Source organism: Megalobrama amblycephala, linkage group LG15 (genome assembly GCF_018812025.1).
Source record: "Megalobrama amblycephala isolate DHTTF-2021 linkage group LG15, ASM1881202v1, whole genome shotgun sequence".
Taxonomy (NCBI): Eukaryota; Metazoa; Chordata; class Actinopteri; order Cypriniformes; family Xenocyprididae; genus Megalobrama; species Megalobrama amblycephala.
In genome coordinates, this window is record NC_063058.1 from 12209236 (window position 1) to 12236900 (window position 27665).

Genomic DNA, 27665 nt, shown 5'->3' on the forward strand with positions numbered 1-27665 from the left:
GGATTTGTGTTGTGGTAACCCAAGGTCAGGTTGCTAACACAGTCAGAGCTGTCTCTTCATCCAGCCATTTATTCACCTATTTAATATTCCTGACAAGATCTCAGAACGTTTCAGCCTCATGCAGAACACTGAGAATCCACAGAATGAACCTGCGAGCGCACAGGTAACCTCTTAACAGATACTGGTGGTCTGATGTCCTTTACTGCTGATCTCAGAACAAGTCTTTGCATATGATGGTTTATGGCAGAATGGAGCAGAAATGGGGAGTGAGGTTACACAGGGAGTGTTTGTTTGAACGAGATGGGCTGGTGGTATTTGGACTTCTGTCCTATTTGCATTACATTGAGACAAAAGCATATTGTATGTAGTTACCACAACATACTGTATTTGGTGATGGGTTTAAGACCTTCCTCCTATCTTCATTCTCATGAAACTCTCTATGTGGACACGTTTTGGATTTTATGAGTAAATGTAGTTTATTACTATACATTTTTGAAAATGCAGAAATATTACAGGCCAGTGACCTGGTCTATAAGTACTGGATATAGAAAAATATACTGTATTAACTTTACATGGCAGGTATGTAATGTGTTATGCAAACCATACTGTTAAATGGCCTAATATTCAACTGTCTCTACTGCATTTTGTCAGGATATGTTATTAAAGTTGGCATGAAACAGAATTTGCACTAGACTTTTCTCACCTATTGTGACATATATCCGCCCTCACGTCATCAGATAAGAGAGGATATGTTGCTGCAAGAGGGAAAGTTATTTTGATTAAAGATCATGAACATGAATTTAAAAAAAAAAAAGTGATGTGCACAAATAAATCATTTATAGTAAACACTGCAATAATCCAAAAGTAAAAAATAAGAATTGTCAATTTTGATTTCATAGTGACTTTAAAGCAGAACTACTGTAAGTAACTTTTTTTACCTTCATAAATAGTTTTATAAGTCCTTACGATGGTTAATTGACTTGTAGTGGTGTGTTTGAGGCGTGCACTAACCCCTTCTGGAACGTCTACGCCAGAAAACAGCACTTGCAAGTTGAGCTGCACCGACCCGACACAATCTCGCCTCATGTTCACGTTCACGCGAGAGTGACAAAATGCTTTATGGTAATTCAAAAACAATGTATATATTATGACTTTATAAGACAATTTCGAAAATTACCCACCTCCATCGAGATTTCTTGTACTGTATCTGCGCTGGTGAGCGTTGTAGTCGTTGTAGTCCAGAGCTGCGCTTGGACTATTTACGACAGTGTGATTCACTGAAGGAACCTGTAGGGGGAGCTTCGCAAATCTTAGTGAGTTCCGCTTTAAACGTTTGTTTTTTCCCTCAGATGGAAAGGGATTCCTATGATTTGCCGTCACATGACGCCCTCTCAAAAATCCTCCTGGAGTATCTTCACCTCGTCAAAAAGCCTAAAACTCAGACCAGGACAGAATTTGTACCACAGAAAAAGTCAAACTCTCAGCTCAACCGAACGTTTGATGTACATTCAGCACAAAAAAGGTAAAAGAATATCACATGATGGCTACTACAATCATCAATCACAGTTTTTGGCTTTGGTTTGAACCTATAATTTCCATTTCCATTTCCATTTATTTGTTGCTGTAAATATTTCCTTTTCAGTCCCTCAGTACCTGATTTCAAAAATGACCCTCATGTAGGTGGAGTCACTGAACATCAAACTAAAGTAAGTAATAAAACTGTATATTACGTGTGCTCCTGTTAGAAGTTTCCCAGAAGTGTTACCTTTCCTCAGAGACTTTCAAACTTATTCAGAACCAGACTTTTAGCTATTGGCATATGGTATAGTAGGCAATGTTGTTCATAAACACTTTTTGCTATACTGGTTGAAACTCTCTTCACATCCTCATAGCAATCAATAACAAAGTTATTGAAGTTAAAAAAAAATATGTACGTATCTTCTGCGGAAGACTCAGGACCAAAAATTCGGTCCGAATGCAATGATAAGATGTACTACCTGCCTATCAACCTATGTATTTCCATATCTCCGCGCATCCTGCTCGCGCAGACATCACACCATCAGCGTGCATCATCAATAAGGCTATGCAGAGTTGTAGACAGACAGTCACAGAGTGCAACAAACAAAGAGCAGCCGCCTTTTACAGTTCCTCCTGAACCAAAACAACAAGCTTATGCTGTGTTCATGCCATGTCATAACCGTAATTAAGAGGTGGCAACCCGTGACGTTCTACTCAGTTCTAAGCAGTTCACATCCTCAGAATCGGAATTATGCGTTTCTGTGGCAACACTATCAACACCAAAATAAATCCGCAGCAGTCAGGTGGTACAAGTAAGAGCTTTTTGGTACAAGTAAGATTTGTTTATGTTCATTATTATTGTAATGTTATGTTCTTCGAGGCATGGTCATTTAACGCCATCTCTCGTCTTTGGAGAGTGCTCTGAAGGGAGTGTGGGATCTCATGCTTTCAAGGCTAATTTGCTAGCCTTTCCGAAATTTCCCACCCTACCTTTAATCCTTGTTCAGTATCTACGCTACTTCTCTCCAAAAGTCATGACAGATAAAAATGCCTTTGTTTTTTTTTGTTTTTTTGTTTTTTAAAAACTAGAGTTGTGTGTATCTCTTAATCTATTGGGGTCTATTGTTGCTGCGTCTCCAGTAGTTTGTTGTTGTTGTTCCGTCTCTTCCGTTTTTTTTTTTCCAGCTGCAAAACGAAGGCCCGGGCCAGTGATGCCACCTTGTGAACCAAGTAATTAGAGGAAAAAATTAGAGTTGAGTACCTATACAGAAGTATCCCTGCGTCCGAATATGCATAATTCCATACTATACAATAGGCGAAAAACAATATGTGAGCTGAGTAGTGTCTGAATTCACAGTATTCATGAAGACGTAAAGCATCCGGATGACCTACTACTTCTGGTGAGATTCTGAAGTGCTCATTCACTGGACACTTTACTATCCCATGAGGCCACGGGAGGGGATTTATGAATGGCAGTGAAGCAACGCAACTGACACAGTTGGTCACATGAAAGTAACAACATGGCTGATGTAGTGTGTCTGTATTTCATTCATACTACACACATTCATAAGTGAGTTTCAAACCAAATGTAGTATTTACAGTATGCAATTTCAGATGCAGCATATGCGGTAGGTTGCGCGCCTGTACTGCGTATTGTACTGATGACGCTATTTCAGTCATGACAACTCTCAGAGTGTTTGGTATGGTAATGGATATGACAATGTAGATATTTTTGGTCTTGGCGGAATAGATCTGCTACACTGCTGCTGCTTAATTGCTGCTGCTGCTGCTGTTGATTATTGCTGCTGCAGTACGGGACTTGCTACTGCCAATACATACACGACACGCTGCTGTGAGCAAGTAAGACATGCTGCTGCTGTACAATATAGCATACATGAATAACCGTAGCAGATCTATACAGGTGGAGCTGGGGAAGGTGGAGGGTTTCTGAAGCACGCTGCGCTACTAAGCAATGCTAACTCATGTATTTAAAGATTAAGCGTGTAGCTCATTGGCTACTAATACAGCAGGAACCAAACATCTGTGACCTATAGATATTGATGTGATAATTAGCAGGTGTGTTAAAGGACCTATTAGCCTGCGCCATCTAGTTTCATGCCAGAACTTTGTATTTACATCACATATTCTAGTATACGCATACCTAGCATATGCGTGAAAATCAAAGTATACTTTATTTTTAGCTGTTTTATTATACTTAATGAATATTCACACCATGATTCAGGAATTCAAATAAAAAGCCCTCAAGACCATCTCAAGGTGACCCTTATATGTCCAGTGTTCACTCTACAGTATGGTTTGATGAAATGGAAAGATTGTATTGGCTTTGCTTTTCTCATCATAACAGAATCATTGCAAAGCACCCCACAGAGAAAGAAAAAGAGAGAGAAACCCATATGTGCTTTTATAATGTGATTGTTTGAAGCAACAGTCCAGGCTAAGCAGGGCCTCTGTCTGCGGCATCTATGGGGACCAATCTCTCTCTCCATACACTTTTTCATTGGGTTCAGATGATTCCCTCCGTCTCCTCCCCTCCGCGGGCCCCATCTCTTCACCGATCATCATTCTCACCTTGCATGTGTGCCCTTTCAATTAAGCGCTCAATTTCTTTCAGACGACCCAAGGGAGCCACAAGCACACTGGCCCAGAATTGAATCGCCTAATCGGTCCCTCTCCCACCCCTCCCATTTCTGCGTACCCGACGCAGACCCCCTTCCTGCACAGAGTGACCCTGAGTGAAAAGCAGACGCCTCAGTGGCATGTTACATGACATGCGACATACGACTAACACAATGGCACAAAAGGATGCCTGGAAGTGAGGCACATCACACAATGGCCCTGGTGTGCTGTCTGTTTAGTACAATACAATGTCTCAATGCTATTGTTCAGTTCTATAGACTGAACTAAAGACATGTTGACAAATGTAGATGTGCCAGAATGACTGCATACTAGTCTTATAATGACTTTGTTACACTTTGTTCATCCCATTTTTGTGAATACACTTGTGAAAAAAGTGCACTTTTTTAAATGAGTACGTATTACAGAAATAATATAGAAGAATATACTTAAGTGTGAACTGAATGTAATGTCCACTTAAGTACACATCTTTATATGTAATTTATAATGTTGTCTTTGAAATATGGTTGAAGTGTACTGCTGAAGTACTGACAAGCATTTGTGGTAAACTAAAATGCACTTTAATGTAATTTTTATTGAAACATGCATGTTGTGTATTTAAATGTATTTATAATTATTTTTTTTTTTAATGAGGAAGCTGAAATTCAGTTACCTTTTTAAGGGTATGACTATGAGTGTGACAGCATGATTTTAGCTCTACCTAGCTTTATTTTAGGTAATACTGGACGTCATGATCCATGTCCAAGAGTTTCTGGAAATTAGTTTCTGGAGAAAGAAAAACAAAATACCTTTAATTTGGTGGATTTCATCCTAATCCCTCTATCCTCTGTACCTAGTTCTCATTCGGGTTCCAGTATCTGCCAATGACTGTTGATGACAGCCGCTGTTTTAACCCAACTACACTTTAAAAAACGACAGTATATCTGCCTTACCTTTAAAAATGGTTAAATGAGACAAGCAAAGCATAAAAATGAATGTTAATTAGGCATATAGTCTGGCTCAGACAGGCGTCACATACGAACAGACTGCTATTGATTATGTTTTGGCGCGGTGTTTCCCTCAGACAGCATCCCGACTGAACATGTGACTTTGATTCCACCTAGTGGCGGGAAACTGCATCTGCCCATCCTAGACAGTTAATTATGCCAATGACCTCCAACTATCATGATCCTGTTTTGAGGCAACTCCTTACTAAAATATAAAGTCAGCCTCCTTTTGTAGTCTTTGATTAAAAAATACATTAATAAATACAAAAAGACAATATAATTATCTTAAATAACGGTGAATAAATAACTGTTTCCAGAATTAAGTAACTGACTAAATAATTGTTAAAATAATATGTAAAAAATATTTCCTTTTTATTAAGTTGAAAGCATATCTTTATCTAAATATTATCAACATTTGGTTGAATGTAAAAAAAATTATAATTTTAACATTTTAAGCCATCACTACTATGCATCACTCCAATATTGAATCCTGAGTAGTCTATTAAAGCTTTCAAATGGGATTGTCAGGTCAACATTAATTAACATTCAATGATAAAAACACACCAAACGTTAAAGGGATAGTTCACCCAAAAATGAAAATTTGATGTTTATCTGTTTACCCCCAGGGCATTCAAGATGTAGGTGACTTTGTTTCTTCAGTAGAACACAAATGATGATTTTTAACTCCAACCATTACGGTCTGTCAGTCGTATAATGCATGTCAATGGAAATAAAATCTATGAGAGTAAAAAAAACATGCACAGACAAATCCAAATTAAACCCTGCGGCTCTTGACGACACATTGATGTCCTAAGACACGAAACGATCAGTTTGTGTGAAAAACCAAACAGTATATCATTTTTTACCTGTAAAACACCACTATGTCCAACTGCCTTGAGTGCACACACGGCATCCGGTGCCTGTAGTACAACAGTTGTTATACAAATGGAAGTAAACCACTAAAAGACATGGTTTTATTACATTAAAACTTCATTTTACTTTGTTACTTTTCGTAAAGGCAGCTTTACAAATAAAAAGGACACATACAAAGATCTTGTTCACATACCTCAGTTGGATGTAGAAAAACCATAGGCACAGCTGATGGTTTAAGTCGTACGTGATCCTCTCCTGGGTATGTAAAATCATCAGGGGAAAAATGATCGCTGCAGACCCTCAACAACTTTAGTATGTTAATGAGTGTGTTGATATCCAGCCGAAGAGCTATCAACCATAACTTCAGGCAAGCAGGCTCAGAAGTTGGGAATACCTGGTAAATCACCACTCCCGAATGAGTTCACGCGAGAGAATGTAATCTTTTAGTTTTAAGTCGGTTTGAACAATCTGGATAAGCGCAAGTATGTACCATTTTGATTAGCCGTCGTACCTACAATGTTTGTGCACTGTGTAAACAATGAGTGACGTATGCGGGCGAGAAATCACTTACGGTGCTTGTGTAAACTACGCCAGTCATGTACACACCTCACGCACCGGATGCTGTGTGCGCGCTCAAGGCATAGTGGTGTATTAGAGGTAAAAAATGATATAACTACTGTTCGGTTTCATGCACAAACTGATTGTTTTGTGTCTTAGGACATCAATGTGTCGTCAAGAGCCGCAGGGTTTAATTTGGATTTGTCTGTGCATGTTTTTTTTACTCTCATAGATTTTATTTCCATTGACATGCATTATACGACTGACAGACCGTAATGGTTGGAGTTAAAAATCATCATTTGTGTTCTACTGAAGAAACAAAGTCACCTGCATCAGATAAACATCAAATTTTCATTTTTGGGTGAACTATCCCTTTAAGATAAACACCAAATTACATGGTAGTGCAATGGTATTCTTTGAAGCACTTTGGATTACCATAAAAATACCTTGATAGGCTATATACCAAAGTACCATGGTATACTAGGGCTATGGTTTCTGCTCTTTCACTTTGCATGCTGTATTATTGAAAGAATCTCATAAACGGAAACTTATGGTTCACATTCTCAAACTATATTTGCAGGTAATTTTGAATGTACAAATCCATTTTTATTTCTCCATAGGAGTTGGAAAACTATCGTGCGGCTATGCATAAGATGGCGGACGACATCATTGGCCTGCGCTCTCAGGTGAGCAGACTGGAGTCTGAGAACAGTCAGCTGCGGCATGACCTCTCCCTGCATCAGGACCTGGGCCACACCCTGCTGGACGACACCGACACTGACGTCATGACCAAGACCGAGATTGCTGACCTGATCGGTATAATTCCTCCCACTATAATCTCATTTAGGCATATAAAGATTAGCCAAGGCACTGTTCTTTATGTGTATACACTTCACCAGTTAACCTTAGCTGATTACCAGCCACAGTTAATGCTGCAATTTCTTCAGCCCTTTCAGTAAAATGTTACCACCAAAATTAACTAGCTGGCAACCAGTCAAATATTTTCTTTGGATAAATTTTCTATCATAATATCCTCCTGGCATCATTTATTACATTTTTACATTTTAAAACTTGACGCCACAATGCTAACAAGTCTCTAGCACAAACTAAAACAACACAAAAACAAACTAGCTTGCTTAGCAAACTAAGGTGCTCTGAGTGATATCTATAGTACAAACTAACAAGTTACACTCTGATTAGTATAACTTTAAATATTAGCAATAGTTGGCTTACTTAGCAAACACCATTAAGGTTAACACCATTAGCAAATTATTTTGAGGTTTCATTCATGCCTTTAGCACAGACTGACTGTGCTCTAAAAATTAATACTTAATTATAAATACCAGCAATAATTAGCTTGCTTTAGCTTAGCAAACTTAGCTAAGGTGTTATGAATGATTTTAGCGCATGACTTGAGGTTTCATGTAGCGCAAACTAACAAATTACACTCTGAAGATTAATTGTAAGTAGTCAGCTTACTTATGTGGTTTTTAGGTATTCAGTAGCTTTTAGCAATAGTTAGCTTACTGGTAACAACACTAAAGTGTTCTGAGTGGTTTTTACTGGCGCATGATTTTAGGTATTATTCATGTCCGTAGCATGAGCATGCAAATTATGCTTTGATTAATACTTAATAATTATTTGTAGCCTAATATTTTGCTTGCTTAGCAAACACCACTAACGTGTTATGAGTGAGTTAGCATGTGCTTTGAGGTATTAATAATGTCTGTAGCACAAAGTAACAAATTATGCTTTGATTAATACTTAATAATTATTTGTAGCCTAATATTTTGCTTGCTTAGCAAACACCACTAAAGTGTTATGAGTGCGTTAGCATGTGCTTTGAGGTATTAATAATGTCCATAGCACAAAGTAACAATTTACACAGCAAAATCTCCAGAGTTAAATCAACTCTGCTCAGAGTACATATGGTCCCTCTCTAAATAGTGTTAAAATGACACTGAAGCAGAGTTAAAGTTAATGAGATAATTAAGCAATTAATTAAGTGATGATTGTGCATTAGTGATGAACACCTGCTATTAACAAGCAGAATCACTAAAGAAAATAGAAACACAAGAACAGCCTTATTAATTGCTTAATTATCTCATTAACTTTAACTCTGTTTCAGTGTTACTTTAACACTATTTAGAGAGGGACCAAATGTACTCTGAGCAGAGTTGATTTAACTCTGGGGATTTTACTGTGTATGCTTTGATTAATACTTAATAATTATTTGTAGCCTAATATTTTGCTTGCTTAGCAAACACCACTAAAGTGTTATGAGTGCGTTAGCATGTGCTTTGAGGTATTAATAATGTCCGTAGCACAAAGTAACAAATTATGCTTTGATTAATACTTAATAATTATTTGTAGCCTAATATTTTGCTTGCTTAGCAAACACCACTAAAGTGTTATGAGTGAGTTAGCATGTGCTTTGAGGTATTAATAATGTCCGTAGCACAAAGTAACAAATTATGCTTTGATTAATACTTAATGGTAAATATTAGCAATATTTAGTTTAATTAGCAAACACCACAAAGGAGTTCAGAGTGATTTGTAGAGCATGATTTGGGCCTATCATTTATGTCTGTAGCACAAACGAACAAATTACACTCTCATTACTTAATGGTAAGTATTAGAACAACACCAAGGTGTTCTGAATGGTTTTTAACCCAAACTATCAAATTTGATTGATGATTTGAAAACAAAGATTATACTTAATGGTAGCAGTAGCAGTAGTTAGCTTGCTTGGCTAACACTGCTAATTAACAAGGAGAGATGCCCTGCTGAAAAATCCAACTAAAACCAGCCTAAGCTGGTTGGCTGGTCTTAGCTGGTTTGAGCTGGAAGTAGCTGGTTTTAGCTGGTCTCCCAGTCTCCTAGCTAACCGAAACCCCTCTAAAACCAGCTATGACCAGGCTGGGAGACCAGCTAAAACCAGCCTGACCAGCTAAGGCTGGTTTTAGCTGGATTTTTCAGCAGGGTGATATACATAAGTACCAGTGGCGATTTCTTTAAGACTGCAAGGGAAGCTCGGCTTCCCTTATAATGTCACAAAATTAATGGTCAAATATGTACTATTGTATTAACATTTTATTGACTAAAAATGCGTTAGAAAACGTTCATCTCAAAGCGAGTTGTTCAGATCAGTTACATATAGCAGGTCGGCTGCTGATTCCTTCTCATACATTCCCGCAGCGTCACAGTGCATTTCCCTATTGAAGCCCAGCGTCCATTGACTTCAATGGGGCTGCTTTGAACGGTTTTTTTCAGCGCTTCGAAACTAGACGGTCATTGGATAAACGCTGCGTGATGATTGGAGGGTCTGTCGAAAGACTGCATCTCCTTTTGACTGACAGCGATTCTGTCTATAAGGAACCTGAAGCTATTCGTGCTCAGTCCCATCGCGGATTTCTCAAGTTCAGTCGAAATAAAAACTGCTGCAACCTATTTCTTTTATATTTGCTTGGCAAAATTGCTTGATTTTCATCATACATTTCACACAATTATACACCACATTCCTTGTTTCAGTTTTACAGAGTTTAATATTTTTTTTTAGATCGTTCATTCATTCATTCCTTCATTCATTCATTCATTCTAAGACCAGCTCTGCTGGCTGAGAGGAACTGGTCAAGTCACTGAAAAGACTCCTAGTTTAGCAGGGTCACAGATAATTTTCTTGAAAAGGAACGTAGGGCAGAATTTCTTTTAAATAAATAGCAATTTTATGATGTAGGGAAAATGAGCTTCCCCTCTCTGACAGACCAGTAGCCGCCACATAAGTACATACAGAAATAATTAAACAACAGCAGGTAAAAGTTTTGGGAAGCGACTATTGGAGTATCATATTTCGGATGTTAAAAGTTGTGAGCGTGAAGTGATTTGCACAGGTGTCATGTCCTCACTGAGCTGTGCTGAGGATTGATAAGACTTCTCATTTAGCTAAGAGAATCTGATAAGCACTTGCTGCCTTATCTGCTGAAGGACAGTTTGCGTCCCTCACACACTCATATGCACACAAACACAAGGCTCCGCTTAAAGGACGCGTCAAAGACCTTTGAGGCCTTCAAAGCAAATGCAGGCTGTAATTTCCTCTCTATGGTGAATGTGCTGCTTGGCTTTCAGGGGTTTAGATAATGTCTGGAATGTTTTCTCCAAAAATATCTCCACAGTGTCATGGTCAAACCATTTGTTGATGTTTCTGCAGTCCTCAGAACAGATTTTGACCATAAATACTCCATATACTAAATTATATCTATATATTACATTTAATAAAAACAGAAATATAAATGTTCCCAGCTAACAGGTTTTCAGAACATATTTTGGTACCTTGGTTTGTCTCTAAAAGAAACAGAAGGAAGAGATTAATTTTAAATATGTTATACAGTGATGTTTATTTTATTGTTTTTGTAATAAGCTAGTTCATTATGTGCTCATTAATCTTCTATAACACTTTCTACAGCCTCTCTGAAGTTCAAGCTCTCCAGTGAAAGCAGCAAAGCAGCTGCCCAGAAGGACAGAATCCAACAGCTTCAAAACGAGCTCATCAGGGTGGGTTAATCAAGGCCCTTCTCCCTCAGATCATTTAAAGTTTTTGATAAAAGCTGCAGCAGTGTTCAGAGACCGCGTTTCCTTTCTGAAGCTCAAGGGGTCCATTGACTGGCATACATTTGTGATGTTTTCTGGCATTAAGGAAATGCTGTATCAAATGCATTAATGGTTTCCTCTCAAGATCATTGATTGGATCATGTCATTGAATTTGTCTCCAGACTGCATGGCATATTGCTTGTTGTATTTGATGTGAAGCTAAAAATACACAAGGCTGGCTGGAGTCTTAATAGACCCCTGGCGATTGAGTTATCCCACTTTATGGACTCGTTTGGCCTGTGTGCAGAGTTTTATCTCTTTATTTTGTTTATTGCAGAAGAATGACATTGAGAAAGAGTTTGTCCAGCTGCAAAGAGCACATCAACAGCAGCAGGCTGTGCTAAAGAGATATCAGGCCCGTGGCAGTAAAATAACTGCACTGGAGGATACAGTTCGCCAACAGGAAAAGGTATTTAGCTTCTCAATACACAGTTTTTGTCATTTTTCGACCACCAAACAATCAAGCTTTCAAAAACTCAGTTTGTTTGAGCATAAATTTGGGACAAAATAATAATTCAACACAAAATTTTAATTCTGTCATCATTTCTCACTCATATGTCATTCCAGTAGTGTTATTTTAGTAATATTTATAAATATCAACTTTTGATTTAAAGGTGCCATAGAACGCTTTTTCACAAGATGTAATATAAGTCTAAGGTGTCCCCTGAATTTGTCTGTGAAGTTTCAGCTCAAAATACCCCATAGATTTATTTATTTTTTATTAATTTTTTTTAACTGCCTATTTTGGGGCATCATTAAATATGTGCCGATTCAGCGCGCGTCCCCTTTAAATGCTCGCGCTCCCCGCCCTAAGCTCGCGACTCTATAATACATTGCATAAACAAAGTTCACACAGCTAATATAACCCTCAAAATGGATCTTTACAAAGTGTTCATCATGCAGCATAACCGATTATGTAAGTGTAGTATTTATTTGGATGTTTACATTTGATTCTGAATGAGTTTGATAGTGCTCCGTGGCTAACGGCTAATGCTACACTGTTGGAGAGATTTATAAAGAATGAAGTTGTGTTTATGAATTATACAGACTGCAAGTGTTTAAAAAATGAAAATAACAACGGCTCTTGTGTCCGTGAATACAGTAATAAACGATGGTAACTTTAACCACATTTAACAGTACATTAGCAACATGCTAACTAAACATTTAGAAAGACAATTTACAAATATCACTAAAAATATCATGATATCATGGATCATGTCAGTTATTATTGCTCCATCTGCCATTTTTCGCTATTGTCCTTGCTTGCTTACCTGCATAATGTCTGATGACTCGGCTGTGCTGCTTCAGACGTTAATACTGGCTGCCCTTGTCTAATGCCTTGATCATGGGCTGGCATATGCAAATATTGGGGGTGTACATATTAATGATCCCGACTGTTGCGTCACAGTCGGTGTTATGTTGAGATTCGCCTGTTCTTCGGAGGTCTTTTAAACAAATGAGATTTACATAAGAAGGAGGAAACAATGGTGTTTGAGACTCACTGTATGTCTTTTCCATGTACAGAACTCTAATTATTTAACTATGCCAAGGTAAATTCAATTTTCAATTCTAGGGTACCTTTAAGTTTATGTTATTCATCTACACTCAACGGGCACTTTATTAGGTACACCTTGCTAGTACTGGGTTTTGCCTTTAGAAGTGCTTTAATTCTTTGTGGCAGAGATTCAACAAGGTGCTGGAAACTATCCTCAGAGATTTTGGTCCATATTGACAGATTTGTCAGCTGCTCATCCATGATGCGAATCTCCTGTTTCATCACATCTCAAAGCTGCTCTATTGGATTGAGATCTGGTGACTGTGGAGTCAGGTTCAGTATAGTGAACTCATTGACATGTTCAAGAAACCAGTTTGAGATGATTTGAGCTTTGTGACATGGTGCGTTATCCTGCTGAAAGTAGCCATCAGAAGATGGTACACTGTGGTCCTAAAGGGATAGACATTTTATTTCAGCTTTATTTCATTTACTGACAATTATCTTTAATAGTTAACAATGCATTCCAAAACCTCTGAGACTTTCTTCTTTGGAAAACATAAAAGTAGATATTTTGAAGAATGTCTCAGCTGCTTTCCACTATACAATGAAAGTCAATGAGGTCCAAAACATTCAAGCTCCTAAAAGGACATATAGGTAGCATGAAATGAATCCATGGCCCTGTTTACACCTGGTATTAAGATCGGATCACAAGTAGACAAGGCAGACACATTCCATCAATTTACATATGAACACGACTGGAGATGACAAAAAAACATACAGAGAGCAGCAGCTTTTGTTTCTGCTCTGACAGCCGCAAGACCGGCCGAAAACAGTGAGTGTGTGTTAGAAATCAGGAATGGTGAGAGAACATTGTGATTGGTATGTTTTTCATCTTCAAACTAAACTTAGGTCTTCTGCTGACAAAGTTTAAATCCCATCTGGCTAGTGCGCTTCCCATAATGTTTACACATTAGTTCAGTAGGTGGTCTTTTGTGGCTGTTCGAATGCATTCAACCTCTCCATGCTCTTGGTTGTGGTTGGATGAACTATTTCCTTATCTAGCAGGTATCTGATGTATAATGTATTGTATTTGTTTCAATGCACTGTGCAGGTCATTGAGAAGATGGAGAAAATATTGGATGCAAAACTGAAGGAAAGAAATAAAGAAAATTCAGACAAGAAGAGAACAGCTGTGAAACATAAAGGTGTGCCTTTACACCTGCTTTTGGTGGAATTACACATAAACATCAATTTCAGTTATAATTTAATAGTCAGAGCCATGGCTTAGCAGTTGTGGTGCTCATGCTGGAAATTTGGGTTCGAATCTGGCCTGCGTCATGCCCTAATAACTGTTCTACTCTCTCTCCATAATTTCCAGTCCTCTTACTACTTTCTTTATCAATAAAAAGTGTTAAAAGCCCTCCAGAGATTGCGACTGACAAATAATCGTGTTTGTATATAGATGAAGAGGAGCTCAAGAGAAGAGAGATCGAGTCTGTGCTGGCGGCAGAAAACTCTCGACTCCGAGCAGAGCTAGACAGGCAACGTAATCTACCCCCACCTGTCATCATTCAACAGCCTGTGCAGGTAAACCCAAGACCACCAGTAGTTTCCCCTCAAACAGCCATGCTGCACGAATGCTTTATTGTGCACATTTTATTAATGGTTTTGATCCCATCAGCCTTTCTCAGACAGTGAGAAGCTGGACTTATTGACGCAGCTGGCGAGAGCTGAGGGTCGAATCCAGACACTGGAACAACAGGTTTGATCTTTAATGCTGTGAGAAGACATTTCACTTTCACACACAGTGTAAATTATGGGTTGGAGTGCAGTGGTTGGTGCGAGCACTCTTGAAACATTGAGCTGTGGTGCTTATGTGGGTGATCGAGGTTCGAGTCTGGCCAGTGACTTTTCTCATTTGTTCTTTCTTTCCCATATAATTTCTTGTATCACTTTACTTTTTTACCAAAGAAGCAAGTCCTAAGAAGTAACATTAGCCCAATCTGCAGCTCTGTTTCAAAACAAATTCAAGTCAAGTTATTATATTTTTTCATGTGTAGCTCCATAAAATGGATGTTTTTGTTTACACAAATACTGGAACAAGACGCTCCAGTCAACACAAGAAATTATAATAAATAATGTTTTTTGAACACTGCAGTGCTTGTGTCTTTGTGATATTGGTCATTTTGTGCAGCTGAAAGAGAACTCCAGACAGTGGGGGAAAGATAAACAAGAGATGTTGACCAGACTCAGTGAATATGAACATGGATTCGCTCGAACATCAACCATGATTCTTCTTGATCTGCCCGTGGTCAGTAAATGACTGCTGTTTATGTAAACTATTATTATATTTGTTTGACCTTGGAAATATATAGACTATATGGTATCGTCTATTGCAGTGGTTCCCAAACTGGGGTACGCCTGGGGGTACGTGAAGTGACAAAAGGGGGTACGCGAACAAAATGCTGAGTAGTTCATTTAATTCTACCTTAAAATAATATTAAAATCGAGCATCTATTTCTAACTGCCAAAATGTCATAAATCCAGTACATTTAATAAAATAACCTCATCATTTGCAGTAAAAAATGACTGTATCCACACAAGCAGCATTCATATGATTGATTGTGCGCAGTCTGCTGCCTTAAATCGCGCTAAATTACTGTCGTTCTCGACAGTGCACCTTTGTAAAAGTGGGGATTTAGCACTTACTCACATGAAGAACAAACATAGACACAGATAATGGATTCATTTCGATTTAAGACTCAAACTTTCTCCGATACAAAAACATACCTTGTGTGAGTTCTTGTATTTAATGATGATAACGAGCAAGAACGCAATTGTTCCCAAATATCCACGTGACTGCAAACGTGACATTATTATACAACAGGTAAAAAAACAAAACATACATTTTAAACTCAGTACTGTCAGTATTTACTCTATTTTGCACGTCTGTGTTTCAAAAACAATTCTGCGGCTTTGAACGAATCGTGAGAGATTCAAGAATGATTCAATGATTCATTTACAGCCACTTGCTTCGTTACTGAATGAATGACTCGATGATTCACTCATAAAAACAGTGACTTGCTGCCACCTACTGGCGGTTTTAGTTTAATATTTAAAAGTTTTACTTAGTTTTACCATCATTGCATATTTCTCTATTGAACATTTTTTTTTTATTTAAAACATTATTTATTTTATAAAGTTATTCATAAAGGTAAAACATGTACTGGAAAATCAATTTAGGGGGCAAATATTGTCGCTTAATGGTAAAGGTGTGACTGCAGTCGAAGTGGAAGAGAGGGAGTACTCAGAAGGATGGTAATCCCTTCAGGGGGTACTCCACGCTAAAAAGTTTGGGAACCACTGGTCTATTGAGTCATCCTTTTTTATTTCCTAACAGAAAAGTGTGACTGAGTCTGTATTGGGACATTCTCGACACAGGCAACTGGAACCTCTGAAGTGATCACGTCTAATCAGTGTTAGTATTTTTCAAAATATTTCTGGAAAAAAAAAAAAAATCTGTGTTTTTTAAATATAAAAACCATAACATTTATATATGCCATTATTTCTTTTATTTATATTAATTCAAAACCTTCAGAATATTTGGATGTATTTATGTTTTAAAAATCTTTCAACATTTTTGTTTTTGAAAAATAACAAGACAGTCTGACATTTAGTACCAGTCAAAACTTTGGACACACGCTCTGTACTCATTGTTTTAAAATCTGGAAAATATTAATAATAAAGTCATGAAACCTTTTAAACAAATGAGGAGATTCATCAAGAAAAATTAATTCATTAAAATGAAATGAAAACTCATATTTTAAATCAGTGTTATTTTAGTAGTTTTTATTAATATTTAAAACTAGATTTTATGTTTATATTTTCCATGTTCGTTTTAATTTCAGTTAAAGATTTAGTAATTTTGTAGTGTGTTTTTGTCATTTTTATCCATTTTTTAATGAATATGTTATAGTTTTTATTAATTTTTATTTCAGTTTTTCTTTTTCTTTTTTAGTACATCAAGTTAAACTAAACAAAAATAAGAAATGTTTCATTGGCAACTAGCTGAAACAAAATAAGTTTAAGTTTTTTAAATATTTTCTTTCAGTTAATGTTTATTTTACTTCAAATAACAAAAATGTTTTTTTTTTATGGTTTTAGTTTTAGTTTCAGTTACAATAATAACCCTGTTTTAAATTCACAAAATATTTAAACTTTTTTTCTTTTTTTAAATATTTTTACTCACCTTCATGTCATTCCAAACATTGGAACACAAAAGAAAATATTTTGAAAAATGACTGATTCACCCCCAACATTCTTCAAAATATCTTCTTTTATGTTCCACAGAAGCAAAAAAAAATCAGGTTTGGAACAACATGAGGATGAGTAAATGAACGATCAGATCATGAGAAACTTAAACTGAGTCCAATCTTTTGACAGGTATTACATCTCAAAGACGGATTGTTTGCCATCCTTAAAGCTCAGTGTTCCATCCAGTTCAGTCCTCGACATCATTTCCCTGTTTGCAGCTCTGCTATCTGCCGGCGTTCAGTGGTTTGATGGTTAGCATGATGGGCTTCTCAGGCAGTAAGATGAGCTCAAACGTGCTCCTGATCTCCACCTGCCTCTGCTTCTCAAACCTGAAGTTCTCCAGCATCTATAAAGATGACAAAACAACAAATAAGAAAGAAAACCAGCCCAACGTTATTTTGCCACTTAAGAGGATAGGATGTTCCTCTCTTTAGAAATCCACATACGTGAATCAGGAAGAGCTGCATCTCTGTCTCGGCGATCCTGCGGCCCAAACACTGGCGTGGGCCAAACCCGAAGCTCAGGCTCCTGAAAGTAGTGGCTCTGGGATCTGACCCAGCGAGAGGGACGGTACTGCTCTGGGTGCGGGAAGACCCGGTGATCACGACCCATAGCGTACAGACCCAGCTGAACTAAAGTCTGATCCAGACAGACAAATGAACAGTTGTATTTTGTCCAATTCGTTACTTCAGTTATTTCCTTAAAATCACACTCACCCCAGCTGGAATGTGGTAATTTTGAAGGACGATGTCTTCAGTGATGTATCTTTGTAGACTCACTGCTACAGGATGTAACCTTCAAAAGAAATTACATGATTTCAGACACACGGTAAAGCCAAATGCGAGTCATATTTATTCTTTTATTTCTGAGTGTTTCTACGACCACTTTGAACTACCTTGAAAAAAGATTTAATGAAAAACAACCCTGAAAAATAAAAGCCCCTACAGTTGAATAGAAAAGTGTTTTATGCCGTGATATCTTGGAGTGAATGAACTGTTTGTATACCTCAAAGTTTCCTTCAGGGCTCCTTTAAGCAGAGGAACCATCTTGAGCATCTGCACCATGTCTCCTTTAGAGGCGATACGAGCAGCCGAGATTTCCGCCCGGAGCTCCTCTTGCAGGTCCGGATGTCGGGCCAACTCATAGAGCGTCCACATCAGTGTGATAGACGTCTGACGCACACAAAAATACAGAAAATATACCAATACAACAACCTTGAAAACATTTCAAATAAAACACACTTTACATAAGCTGAGTTCATATTCTGTAATACCACCCAGAAATTAAAATGTACAGTACAGTCCAAAAGTTTGGAACCACTAAGATTTTTAATGTTTTTAAAAGAAGTTTCGTCTGCTCACCAAGGCTACATTTATTTAATTAAAAATACAGTAAAAAACAGTAATATTGTGAAATATTATTACAATTTAAAATAACTGTTTTCTATTTAAATATATTTGACAAAGTAATTTATTCCTGTTATGCAAAGCTGAATTTTCAGCATCGTTACTCCAGTCTTCAGTGTCACATGATCCTTCAGAAATCATTCTAATATGCTGATTTGCTGCTCAATAAACATTTATGATTATTTTCAATGTTGAAAACAGTTGTGTACTTTTTTTTTCAGGATTCCTTGATGAATAGAAAGTTCAAAAGAACAGCATTTATCTGAAATACAAAGCTTCTGTAGCATTATACACTACCGTTCAAAAGTTTGGGGTCAGTAAGAATTTTTATTTTTATTTTTTTGAAAAGAAATTAAAGAAATGAATACTTTTATTCAGCAAGGATGCATTAAATCAATCAAAAGTGGCAGTAAAGACATTTATAATGTTACAAAAGATTAGATTTCAGATAAACACTGTTCTTTTGAACTTTCTATTCATCAAATAATCCTGAAAAAAAATATTGTACACAAATATTTTGTACAGTTGTACACATTAAATGTTTCTTGAGCAGCAGATCAGCATATTAGAATGATTTCTGAAGGATCATGTGACACTGAAGACTGGAGTAATGATGCTGAAAATTCAGCTTTGCCATCACAGGAATAAATTACTTTGTGAAATATTTTCAAATAGAAAACAGTTATTTTAAATTGTAATAATATTTCACAATATTACTGTTTTTTACTGTATTTTAATTAAATAAATGTAGCCTTGGTGAGCAGACGAAACTTCTTTTAAAAACATTAAAAATCTTAGTGGTTCCAAACTTTTGGACTGTACTGTACATTTACTCAGTCATGACATTCTCTTACTTCTGTGAAATGCAAAAGAAGATATTTTGAAGAATGTTTTTTGTCCATACAATGAAAGTCAATAGGGTTCAAAACTAATATTGGACCCCACTGACTTTCTTTACATGGACAAAAACATTCCTTCAAGGGTTAGTTCATTAATTACTCACCCTCATGTCGTTCCACACCTGTAAGATCTTTGTTCATCTTCAGAACACAAATTAAGATATTTTGATGAAATCTGAGACCTTTGTGACCCCCCCCCCCCCCCCCAATAGAAATCAATGCAATTACCACTTTTAAGGCCCAGAAAGGTAGTAAAGACATCGTTAAAATAGTAAATGTGACTACAGTGGTTTAACCTTAATTTTGTGAAGCGACGAGAATACTTTTTATGCGTAAAAACAAAACAAAAATAACGACTTTATTCAACAATAATTTCTGTGTCATTCTCTGACGCTTTTCATGATCACTTTTAACTATGTCTTTACTACCTTTCCGGACCTTGAATGTGGTAGGTCTGTTGCTGTCTATGGGGATGTGAGAAAGCTCTCAGATTTCATTAAAAATATCTTAATTTGTGTTCTGAAGATCTTACGGGTGTGGAACGACATGAGGGTGAGTAATAAATGACAGAAATTTCATTTTTGGGTGAACTAACCCTTTAAATAATCTTCTTTTGTGTTCCGCAGAAGAAAGGTGTAGAACGACATGTGAGTAAATAAAAAAATTGTGCCATTTTTATTTCTGAATAGCCGATTCCTGTAGAGTTGAATATTTATCGTACCGTGTCAACCCCTCCAGCCATCAGCTCTGTGACACTGGCCTTTATGTCCTCGATGGACAGTTTGTCCAGCATTAGAAGGCTAGCCAACACACCAGGGTACTTCCCGCTGGCTCCTGGATCTTTCCTCAACTGTCTGTAGATATTCTGGATACATCGGTCGGCTTTGGAAAAAAACACATTGAGGGATGAAAAATCATTGGATGTTTCAAGAGGAAAGGCCCTGATTTACTTAAAGTGAAATCGAAGAACTGGTATGATGTAATTTCAAACAAAATCAGGCAAAAATGATGTTCGTTTGGAGTTCGTACTGGGAGTTCAAAAACAGCTTGCCAAAGTGAACTTTTGGGAAAAGGATTAGTTCACTTTCAAATTAAATTTTCCTGATAATTTACTCACCCCCATGTCATCCAAGATGTTCATGTCTTTCTTTCGTCAGTGGAAAAGAAATTAAGGTTTTTGATGAAAACATTTCAGGATTATTCTCCTTATAGTGGACTTCAATGGCCTCCAGACGGTTGAAGGTCAAAATGACAGTTTCAGTGCAGCTTCAAAGGGCTTTAAACGATACCAGACGAGGAATAAGGGTCTTATCTAGCGAAACGACAAAAACCTTAATTTCTTTTTCACTGAAAAAAGAAGGACATGAACATCTTGGATGACATGGGGGTGATTAAATTATCAGGAAAATTTAATTTGAAAGTGAACTAATACTTTAACACCTCCAAACTAAACGATACCAGATGAGGAATAAGGGCCTTATCTAGTGAAATGATTAGTCATTTTCGAAAAAAAAATTAAATTTATATGCTTTATATAAACAATTGATTGCCTTCCACATGCTTCTGCCAAAACCGCATGTAACACGGTTCTTAAATATGGGAAGAAGGAGGTGGGAACCAGCGAACATTCAACAAAACTTTAATTCAAAATAAACAAATACAAAACGAAAGTAATGCCGGCAGACCCTCGCGGACATCTGCCGGCCACACAAACATAATAAAACATAAAATAAAGTCCAGGCCTGGTCCTTCACTGTCGTCGCTCCTCCTTTTATGCTTCCGGAGCTCCTCCGTGAGAGACTCGAGGCCGGTGCGCCTCCCAGGTGGAGCTCATTAACTCTCGCGCCACTGGCCTCACGCCGTTCCCTCACGGCTCTCGCCCGTCCTGGTTGCCACACCGCACTTTCGTATTCTTCAAAAAGCATATGCTGTATGTCCTACACCTTCCCTCTTCTACTTACGGAAAAAATGGAACTGCCGCTGCGTTCGTTACATATTTTTTGAAGAATATGAAAGTGCGGTTTTGGCGGAACAACTTGGAAGGCGATCATTTGTTTATATAAAGCATATACATTTACATTTTTTCGAAAATGACCGATGGTTTCGCTAGATTAGACCCTTATTCCTCGTCTAATATCGTTTAAAGCCCTTTGAAGCTGCACCGAAACTGTTATTTTGACCTTCAACCGTTTGGTGTCTATTGAAGTCCACTATAAGGAGAAAAATCCTGGAATGTTTTCATCAAAAACCTTAATTTCTTTTCGACTGAAGAAAGAAAGACATGAACATCTTGGATGACACGGGGGTGAGTAAATTATCAGGAAAATTTTATTTGAAAGTGAACTAATCCTTTTCCCAAAAGGATTTATAGTAGAAAATGAAGTTGTAATTCTAACTGAAAGAGACACCAACACTGTTTTTTCATGTTTGATATTGTAAAGCTGCTGCTTTAAAGCAATATATTGTAAATAATGTGCTATATAAATAAACAAAATACAGATTTTGTGCAAACATCCACATCGCTATGATCGGATGCTTTCTTAACTGCTGTTTTCTCACCGCTGTCATTTTTGTTGTGTGTTTATTTTATTGTTGAATATTCACATATTCATCTAAACATCATTTTCAGCAGCATGGGCGGTGTTAGGATGTTTGCTAAAAGTAAAACACTGGTCACTTATTTTGAAATTCTTTTTATCTCTAAGCAAAGAAAGAAAAATAACTTTGCAGTGGGTATATCGGGGCCTGAAGTGTTTCCCGCCAAAAAGACCAGCATGAATTTTACTCTATACAACCAGTGTCATGTTACCCTGGTTAAAGATGCCGTCCCAGGCCTCCACATGGTCCTTCCAGATTTTGGCCCCCATGTGGCGGAGCAGGGCCGGGGGGAGGTACAGCATGGGCGAGGTGGTCTTAAACATGAGGGTGATGCAGTCAATGAAGTGCTGGACGTCTGGATCAATGTAGTCCAACAGCAGACCCAAGCGCTCGCCGTACAACACCGCACTCACAGCTGAGAGAAACACACAGAGTTTGCTTTCAAATCCCGTTCACTTCCACACAAGAATTATAAAGAATTTTCATTTGGGTAAACAACTATCCCTGTAAAAATCATTTGTAACTTTGATCAAAAACCTCTGTTGAATTAATGTAAATTATGTTAGGAAAAAAAAAAGAAGGTTCCCTTCATTAAGTGATAAAACTTTTGGCAACAGTATTGTGTCATCACATACTTTCTTTATCACTTGTATAAATTTCTCTTATTTCTCTAATACAGGATGATCCCTGGTAAAGTTTTATGCAAAGCTAAAAGGCTTGATAGGGGGAAAAGAAATTGCCATCTCAGATCATGAATGGATAAAATGTAAGTGGAAAAAAAACTATGAGCTTGAGGAACTAGTGCTATACTGTTATTTTGTGTGTATGAAAATTTAATAAATGAGTTTGTAGAAACAATAAATATTAACCAGAAACATTATATAGTCGCCTAATGTGTTTAGATAATATACAGTACAGTCCAAAAGTTTGGAACCACTAAGATTTTTAATGTTTTTAAAAGAAGTTTCGTCTGCTCACCAAGGCTACATTTATTTAATTAAAAATACAGTAAAAAACAGTAATATTGTGAAATATTATTACAATTTAAAATAACTGTTTTCTATTTGAATATATTTCACAAAGTAATTTATTCCTGTGATGGCAAAGCTGAATTTTCAGCATCATTACTCCAGTCTTCAGTGTCACATGATCCTTCTAATATGCTGATCTGCTGCTCAAGAAACATTTAATGTGTACAATTGCACAAAATATTTGTGTACAATATTTTTTTTCAGGATTATTTGATGAATAGAAAGTTCAAAAGAACAGTGTTTATGTGAAATCTAATCTTTTGTAACATTATAAATGTCTTTACTGCCACTTTTGATTGATTTAATGCATCCTTGCTGAATAAAAGTATTCATTTCTTTAATTTCTTTTCAAAAAAATAAAAATAAAAATTCTTACTGACCCCAAACTTTTGAACGGTAGTGTATAATGCTACAGAAGCTTTGTATTTCAGATAAATGCTGTTCTTTTGAACTTTCTATTCATCAAGGAATCCTGAAAAAAAAAGTACACAACTGTTTTCAACATTGAAAATAATCATAAATGTTTATTGAGCAGCAGATCAGCATATTAGAATGATTTCTGAAGGATCATGTGACACTGAAGACTGGAGTAATGATGCTGAAAATTCAGCTTTGCCATCACAGGAATAAATTACTTTGTCAAATATATTTAAATAGTACACAGTTATTTTAAATTGTAATAATATTTCACAATATTACTGTTTTTTTACTGTATTTTTAATTAAATAAATGTAGCCTTGGTGAGCAGACGAAACTTCTTTTAAAAACATTAAAAATTGGTTCCAAACTTTTGGACTGTACTGTATATGTTAAAATTCCTGTTTTGTCGAGTATCCTCCTAAGCAGTCTTAAATGATTTAAAAAGTGTTAAACGAACATAAAGAGTTGTGAGAAAATAGGATGCGTGTCAGATTTGCGTCACATGCGTCAGGTCTTAAAGGGTTAGTTCACCCAAAAATGAAAATAATGTAATTTATTACTCACCCTCATGTCGTTCCACACCTGTAAGACCTTCATTCATCTTCGGAACACAAATTAAGATATTTTTGATGAAATCCGATGGCTCAGTGAGGCCTGCATATACAGCAATGGTACTTCATCTCTCAAGATCCATAAAGGTACTAAAAACATATGAAGAGTTTCGTTGCAAAACGAGATAACTCCGTTTTTTTAATTTTTCAAAAATCTTGTTTTTTGGTTGTGCATTCCAATTAATATCAATTCAACTGCAGTTGGTTTGTTTTGATTTAAACCTTCATAACTTAAAAAATACAGCTAAGTAGCACCATAAAACAAAATAATAACATGATAACATAATAATAGACATGTTTTGACAAAAATGTTAAAAACGGAGTTATCTCGTTTTGCAACGAAACTCTTCATATTTAAATCAGTTCATGTGAGTTCAGTGGTTCTATCTTAATAGTATAAAGCGACAAGAATATTTTTTGTTGTGCGCCAAAAAAAAAACAAAAACAAAAAAACAACGGCTTTTTAATAATAATCTAGTAATGGCTGATTTCAAAACACTGCTTCGGAGCGTTATGAATCTTTTGAGTCGAATCAGTGATTCAGATCGCGTATCAAACCACCAAACTGCTGAAATCACGTGACTTTGGCGCTCCGATCCACTGATTTGATTCATAAAGCTCAGAAGCTTCAAGAAGAAGTGTTATGAAATCAGCCATCATTAGATATTGTTAAAAATGTGCACAAAAAATATTCTCATCACTTTATATTATTAAGGTAGAGCCACTGAACTCACATGAACTGATTTAAATATGTTTTTAGTACCTTTATGGATCTTGAGAGAGGAAGTACCATTGCTGTCAATGCAGGCCTCTCTGAGCCATTGGATTTCATCAAAAACATCTTAATTTGTGTTCCGAAGATGAACAAAGGTCTTACGGGTGTAGAACGACACGAGGGTGAAATTATTTTAATTTTTGGGTGAACTAATCCTTTAAAGTGACAGCAGCCTAATAAACCTGCTGCTGTCTGTCATTCAAAAGAGAAAATCACTCACTGCTCTTGACTAAATCACTTTTGTTTAATGGTTTAATAAGGATTAATCTATGTTCAAATCATAATTTATGCAGTGAAGACTGTGCAGTGTTTATTAACTTCACAGATACAGAAATTATTCAAGAAATGTATCAATTTCTGTATATTTACCTGTTAGACCTTCCTGAAAATCTTAAAGCACTGATTGCAAGATTACATGGGTCAAAAACAATGAAAACAATAACTTTTTGTGCATATTTGCAGGGCAGGTAAAAATCTGACATTTATTACAATGGGTTTATTTGAAGATTGTTTTAAGTTCACTTAAATTAAAAGTTGTTATATTTTTAAAAACCATGTTACAAATGATAGATTTCAATTATACTGTAATGTTCAATGGCTATAATTAATGGCTAATATTGATTTTTTTTATAATTATTTATTTTATTTAAAAGAGACATCAGTATCAGTACTGGTATCAGTGATACTGGCCTTCTTTCATAAAAAAGATTCCATTAAACAAATATTTAAAATATTCTGTCTTTTTATTGTTTATACATTAATTTCGAGATTCACTCTGAAAGTGTTACAAATTAAAAATATATCAAAAACTTTTATGTTAGGTGTGATTATTAAAAAATATCCATAATTAAATGTAATTAATTTTATGTAATTAGTTAATGTTTAATCGATTGACAGCACTATTCAGTGTACAGACAATTGTACTAAAATAAAAAAAAAAGCTGTGTCTGTTATTGATGGTGTCAGACCTACATTCCAGTGCATACTTGAAGAGTTCATGGGACAGATCTGTGGTCCATTCATTTTTTCCACTCCTTTCAATCTTTTTATTGACACGAGCCACAAAGTCCTGACCGACCTCATCCAGGAGCGGCACGAAGTTCCCCTGCACCTTTGGAGAAATCACCTCCTTGTTTAGAATGATCCTATTGTATTTCCAGTCCTCTCCATCTCTGCAGGAACAAATCAATACCTTTTACTATTCCAGTAAACCTGGTAATTATAGCACATCTGGAAAGACGCTGCCTACTTTAGCAGGACGCCATATTTGCGGTTCCTGTAGTCCCTGTAGGAGGTCCACGCTTCCACCCGGAGTCTCTTGGGATAATGACCCTCAGCTTTGAACAGGATAGCAGCGTCTTCAGGTTTGATGATGTTCACACTCTCGTAGTATCCAACTTTTTCCCTGTCCAAATTTATTGTGCAGAAATAGGCATAATATAATGTTATAATGTAAATGATGACAGAATTTTTATTTTTGGGTGAACTATCCCTTTAATATACCTCTTTGATGATGAACAGGTTCCCATCAACCCTTCAAGTACAGACTATTATGCAACAATTTCTAAATTAAAAGTCTTTTTTATGTTTGTGTGGTGGTGTAAAAATGTTTAGGTCACATAAATGATTGTAAAAGAAAAAATTAAATGAGGACAATTTTTATTATTGTTTCTTTAAAAAAACAATAAGCAAAGGGTTTTGTGCGCCAAATAAGTGTGGTGTAACCAACATGCAAGTAGCCATTTTGTTGTCATGTGACTAAATAAAATGCCTCACTACTGCATGTCAAGGTCAGTAAGGTTTATTATTATTAGTATTATTTTAAATACCCAATATTTGTAACTTTTTTATGGCATGTTGTGTTTAGGTCAAATGGAATAATGCTATAAGCAATCATTTTGATATTCATGAGTCAAGAATTTGTGATATTTGTACCTTGGACGAATGTCTGAAAACAGGAATTTTTATTAAGTATTTTAGTACTTTTTATGTCATTAAACCCATTTTTGTAGAATAAAATGTATGAAACAAACATAAATACAATGATTCAAATTCTTTTTGACCACCTTTGACCAATACATTTTTATGGCTTTCCAGTTGTCTGTGATTACTGGAGAGAGAAAAAATAATAATAAATAAAAAAAAAAAAAAAAAAAAAAATATATATATATATATATATATATATATATATATATATATATATATATATATATAAAATGCAATATTTCATTAAAAAAAAAAAAAATCTCAAAGAAATAGAAATGCATGTGACTTTTTAAAAATGAATTTCCATGAATTTTTAATCACATTTTTCATGTCCGTGGGAATCCTGTACATAGCACTATTAGTTAAAAAACAAAAATGTTTTACCTGTAAATGGGACCAAACATATTGAAATTGTGCACCATAATCCGGTGGATATTCCTGAGGCCATCCATTTTCAAGAATGTGTAGAGATTTGCCACACTGTTCTTCCATACTCCAGGAATCTCACTGAAGGGCAGTACGGTAGAGTTGTCCTTTCGGACTGCAGGTACTCGTCCTGTGTGGGTCGTCCTGGCCTGTGACAGGTGCTTCAGTGTGGACAGACACTGAGCCAGACGGGCCCTCAGACTCCAGCGGTCCATCACACCCTCTCACTGCCTCTCTCTGACGCTCCTCTCTTTTGCAGTCTCATGGGAAGCAGCTGTTTATTTTTATATGACTTCCCACTTCCCACGTCAAGGATGATGGAGAAGTGTGCTGAGGACATATGCAAAGAGACCACCCCAAATTTTCTGGGACTTTCATAAGATGTGGAGCCCCCTATATATATATCAATGGTCACCTCCAACCCAAAAATATATATATATATATAAAAAAAAATAGAATATATATAT

The 27665-nt window shown here is 36.4% G+C and overlaps 2 protein-coding genes across 3 annotated transcripts; one reads left to right on the plus strand and one right to left on the minus strand.

The window, feature by feature from the left end:
* On the plus strand, positions 1-18005 carry ccdc33 (coiled-coil domain containing 33). 2 transcript variants are annotated; one of them, XM_048159124.1, is made up of 12 exons: positions 1-163; positions 1350-1522; positions 1643-1706; positions 7211-7406; positions 11053-11141; positions 11515-11646; positions 13844-13937; positions 14195-14319; positions 14414-14494; positions 14927-15043; positions 16133-16210; positions 17176-18005. In XM_048159124.1, the coding sequence occupies exons 1-11, from the start codon at positions 119-121 to the stop codon at positions 16193-16195; spliced, it is 1179 nt and encodes a 392-aa protein (XP_048015081.1). In that variant the 5' UTR covers positions 1-118; the 3' UTR covers positions 16196-16210; positions 17176-18005. The 2 variants fall into 2 exon arrangements, with proteins under 2 accessions (XP_048015081.1, XP_048015082.1); XM_048159125.1 differs by having other exon boundaries at positions 17265-18005.
* Positions 17270-27575, minus strand: LOC125247683 (cholesterol side-chain cleavage enzyme, mitochondrial-like). Its single transcript, XM_048159123.1, is given in 10 exon segments — positions 17270-17392; positions 17493-17598; positions 17600-17685; positions 17763-17841; positions 18052-18218; positions 20073-20233; positions 22161-22364; positions 25759-25958; positions 26036-26191; positions 27157-27575. Coding segments are annotated over 10 exon segments (1539 nt in total). The 5' UTR covers positions 27414-27575.
* Between the last annotated feature and the right edge of the window lie 90 nt (positions 27576-27665).

Bases quoted from the DNA above. Each gene is read 5' to 3' on its own strand.
- ccdc33 (XM_048159124.1), top strand. From the start codon at position 119: ATGCAGAACACTGAGAATCCACAGAATGAACCTGCGAGCGCACAG. The intron at 1,523-1,642 runs GTAAAAGAATAT...TTTCCTTTTCAG, and splicing joins GTACATTCAGCACAAAAAAG to TCCCTCAGTACCTGATTTCA. The intron at 1,707-7,210 runs GTAAGTAATAAA...ATTTCTCCATAG, and splicing joins TCACTGAACATCAAACTAAA to GAGTTGGAAAACTATCGTGC.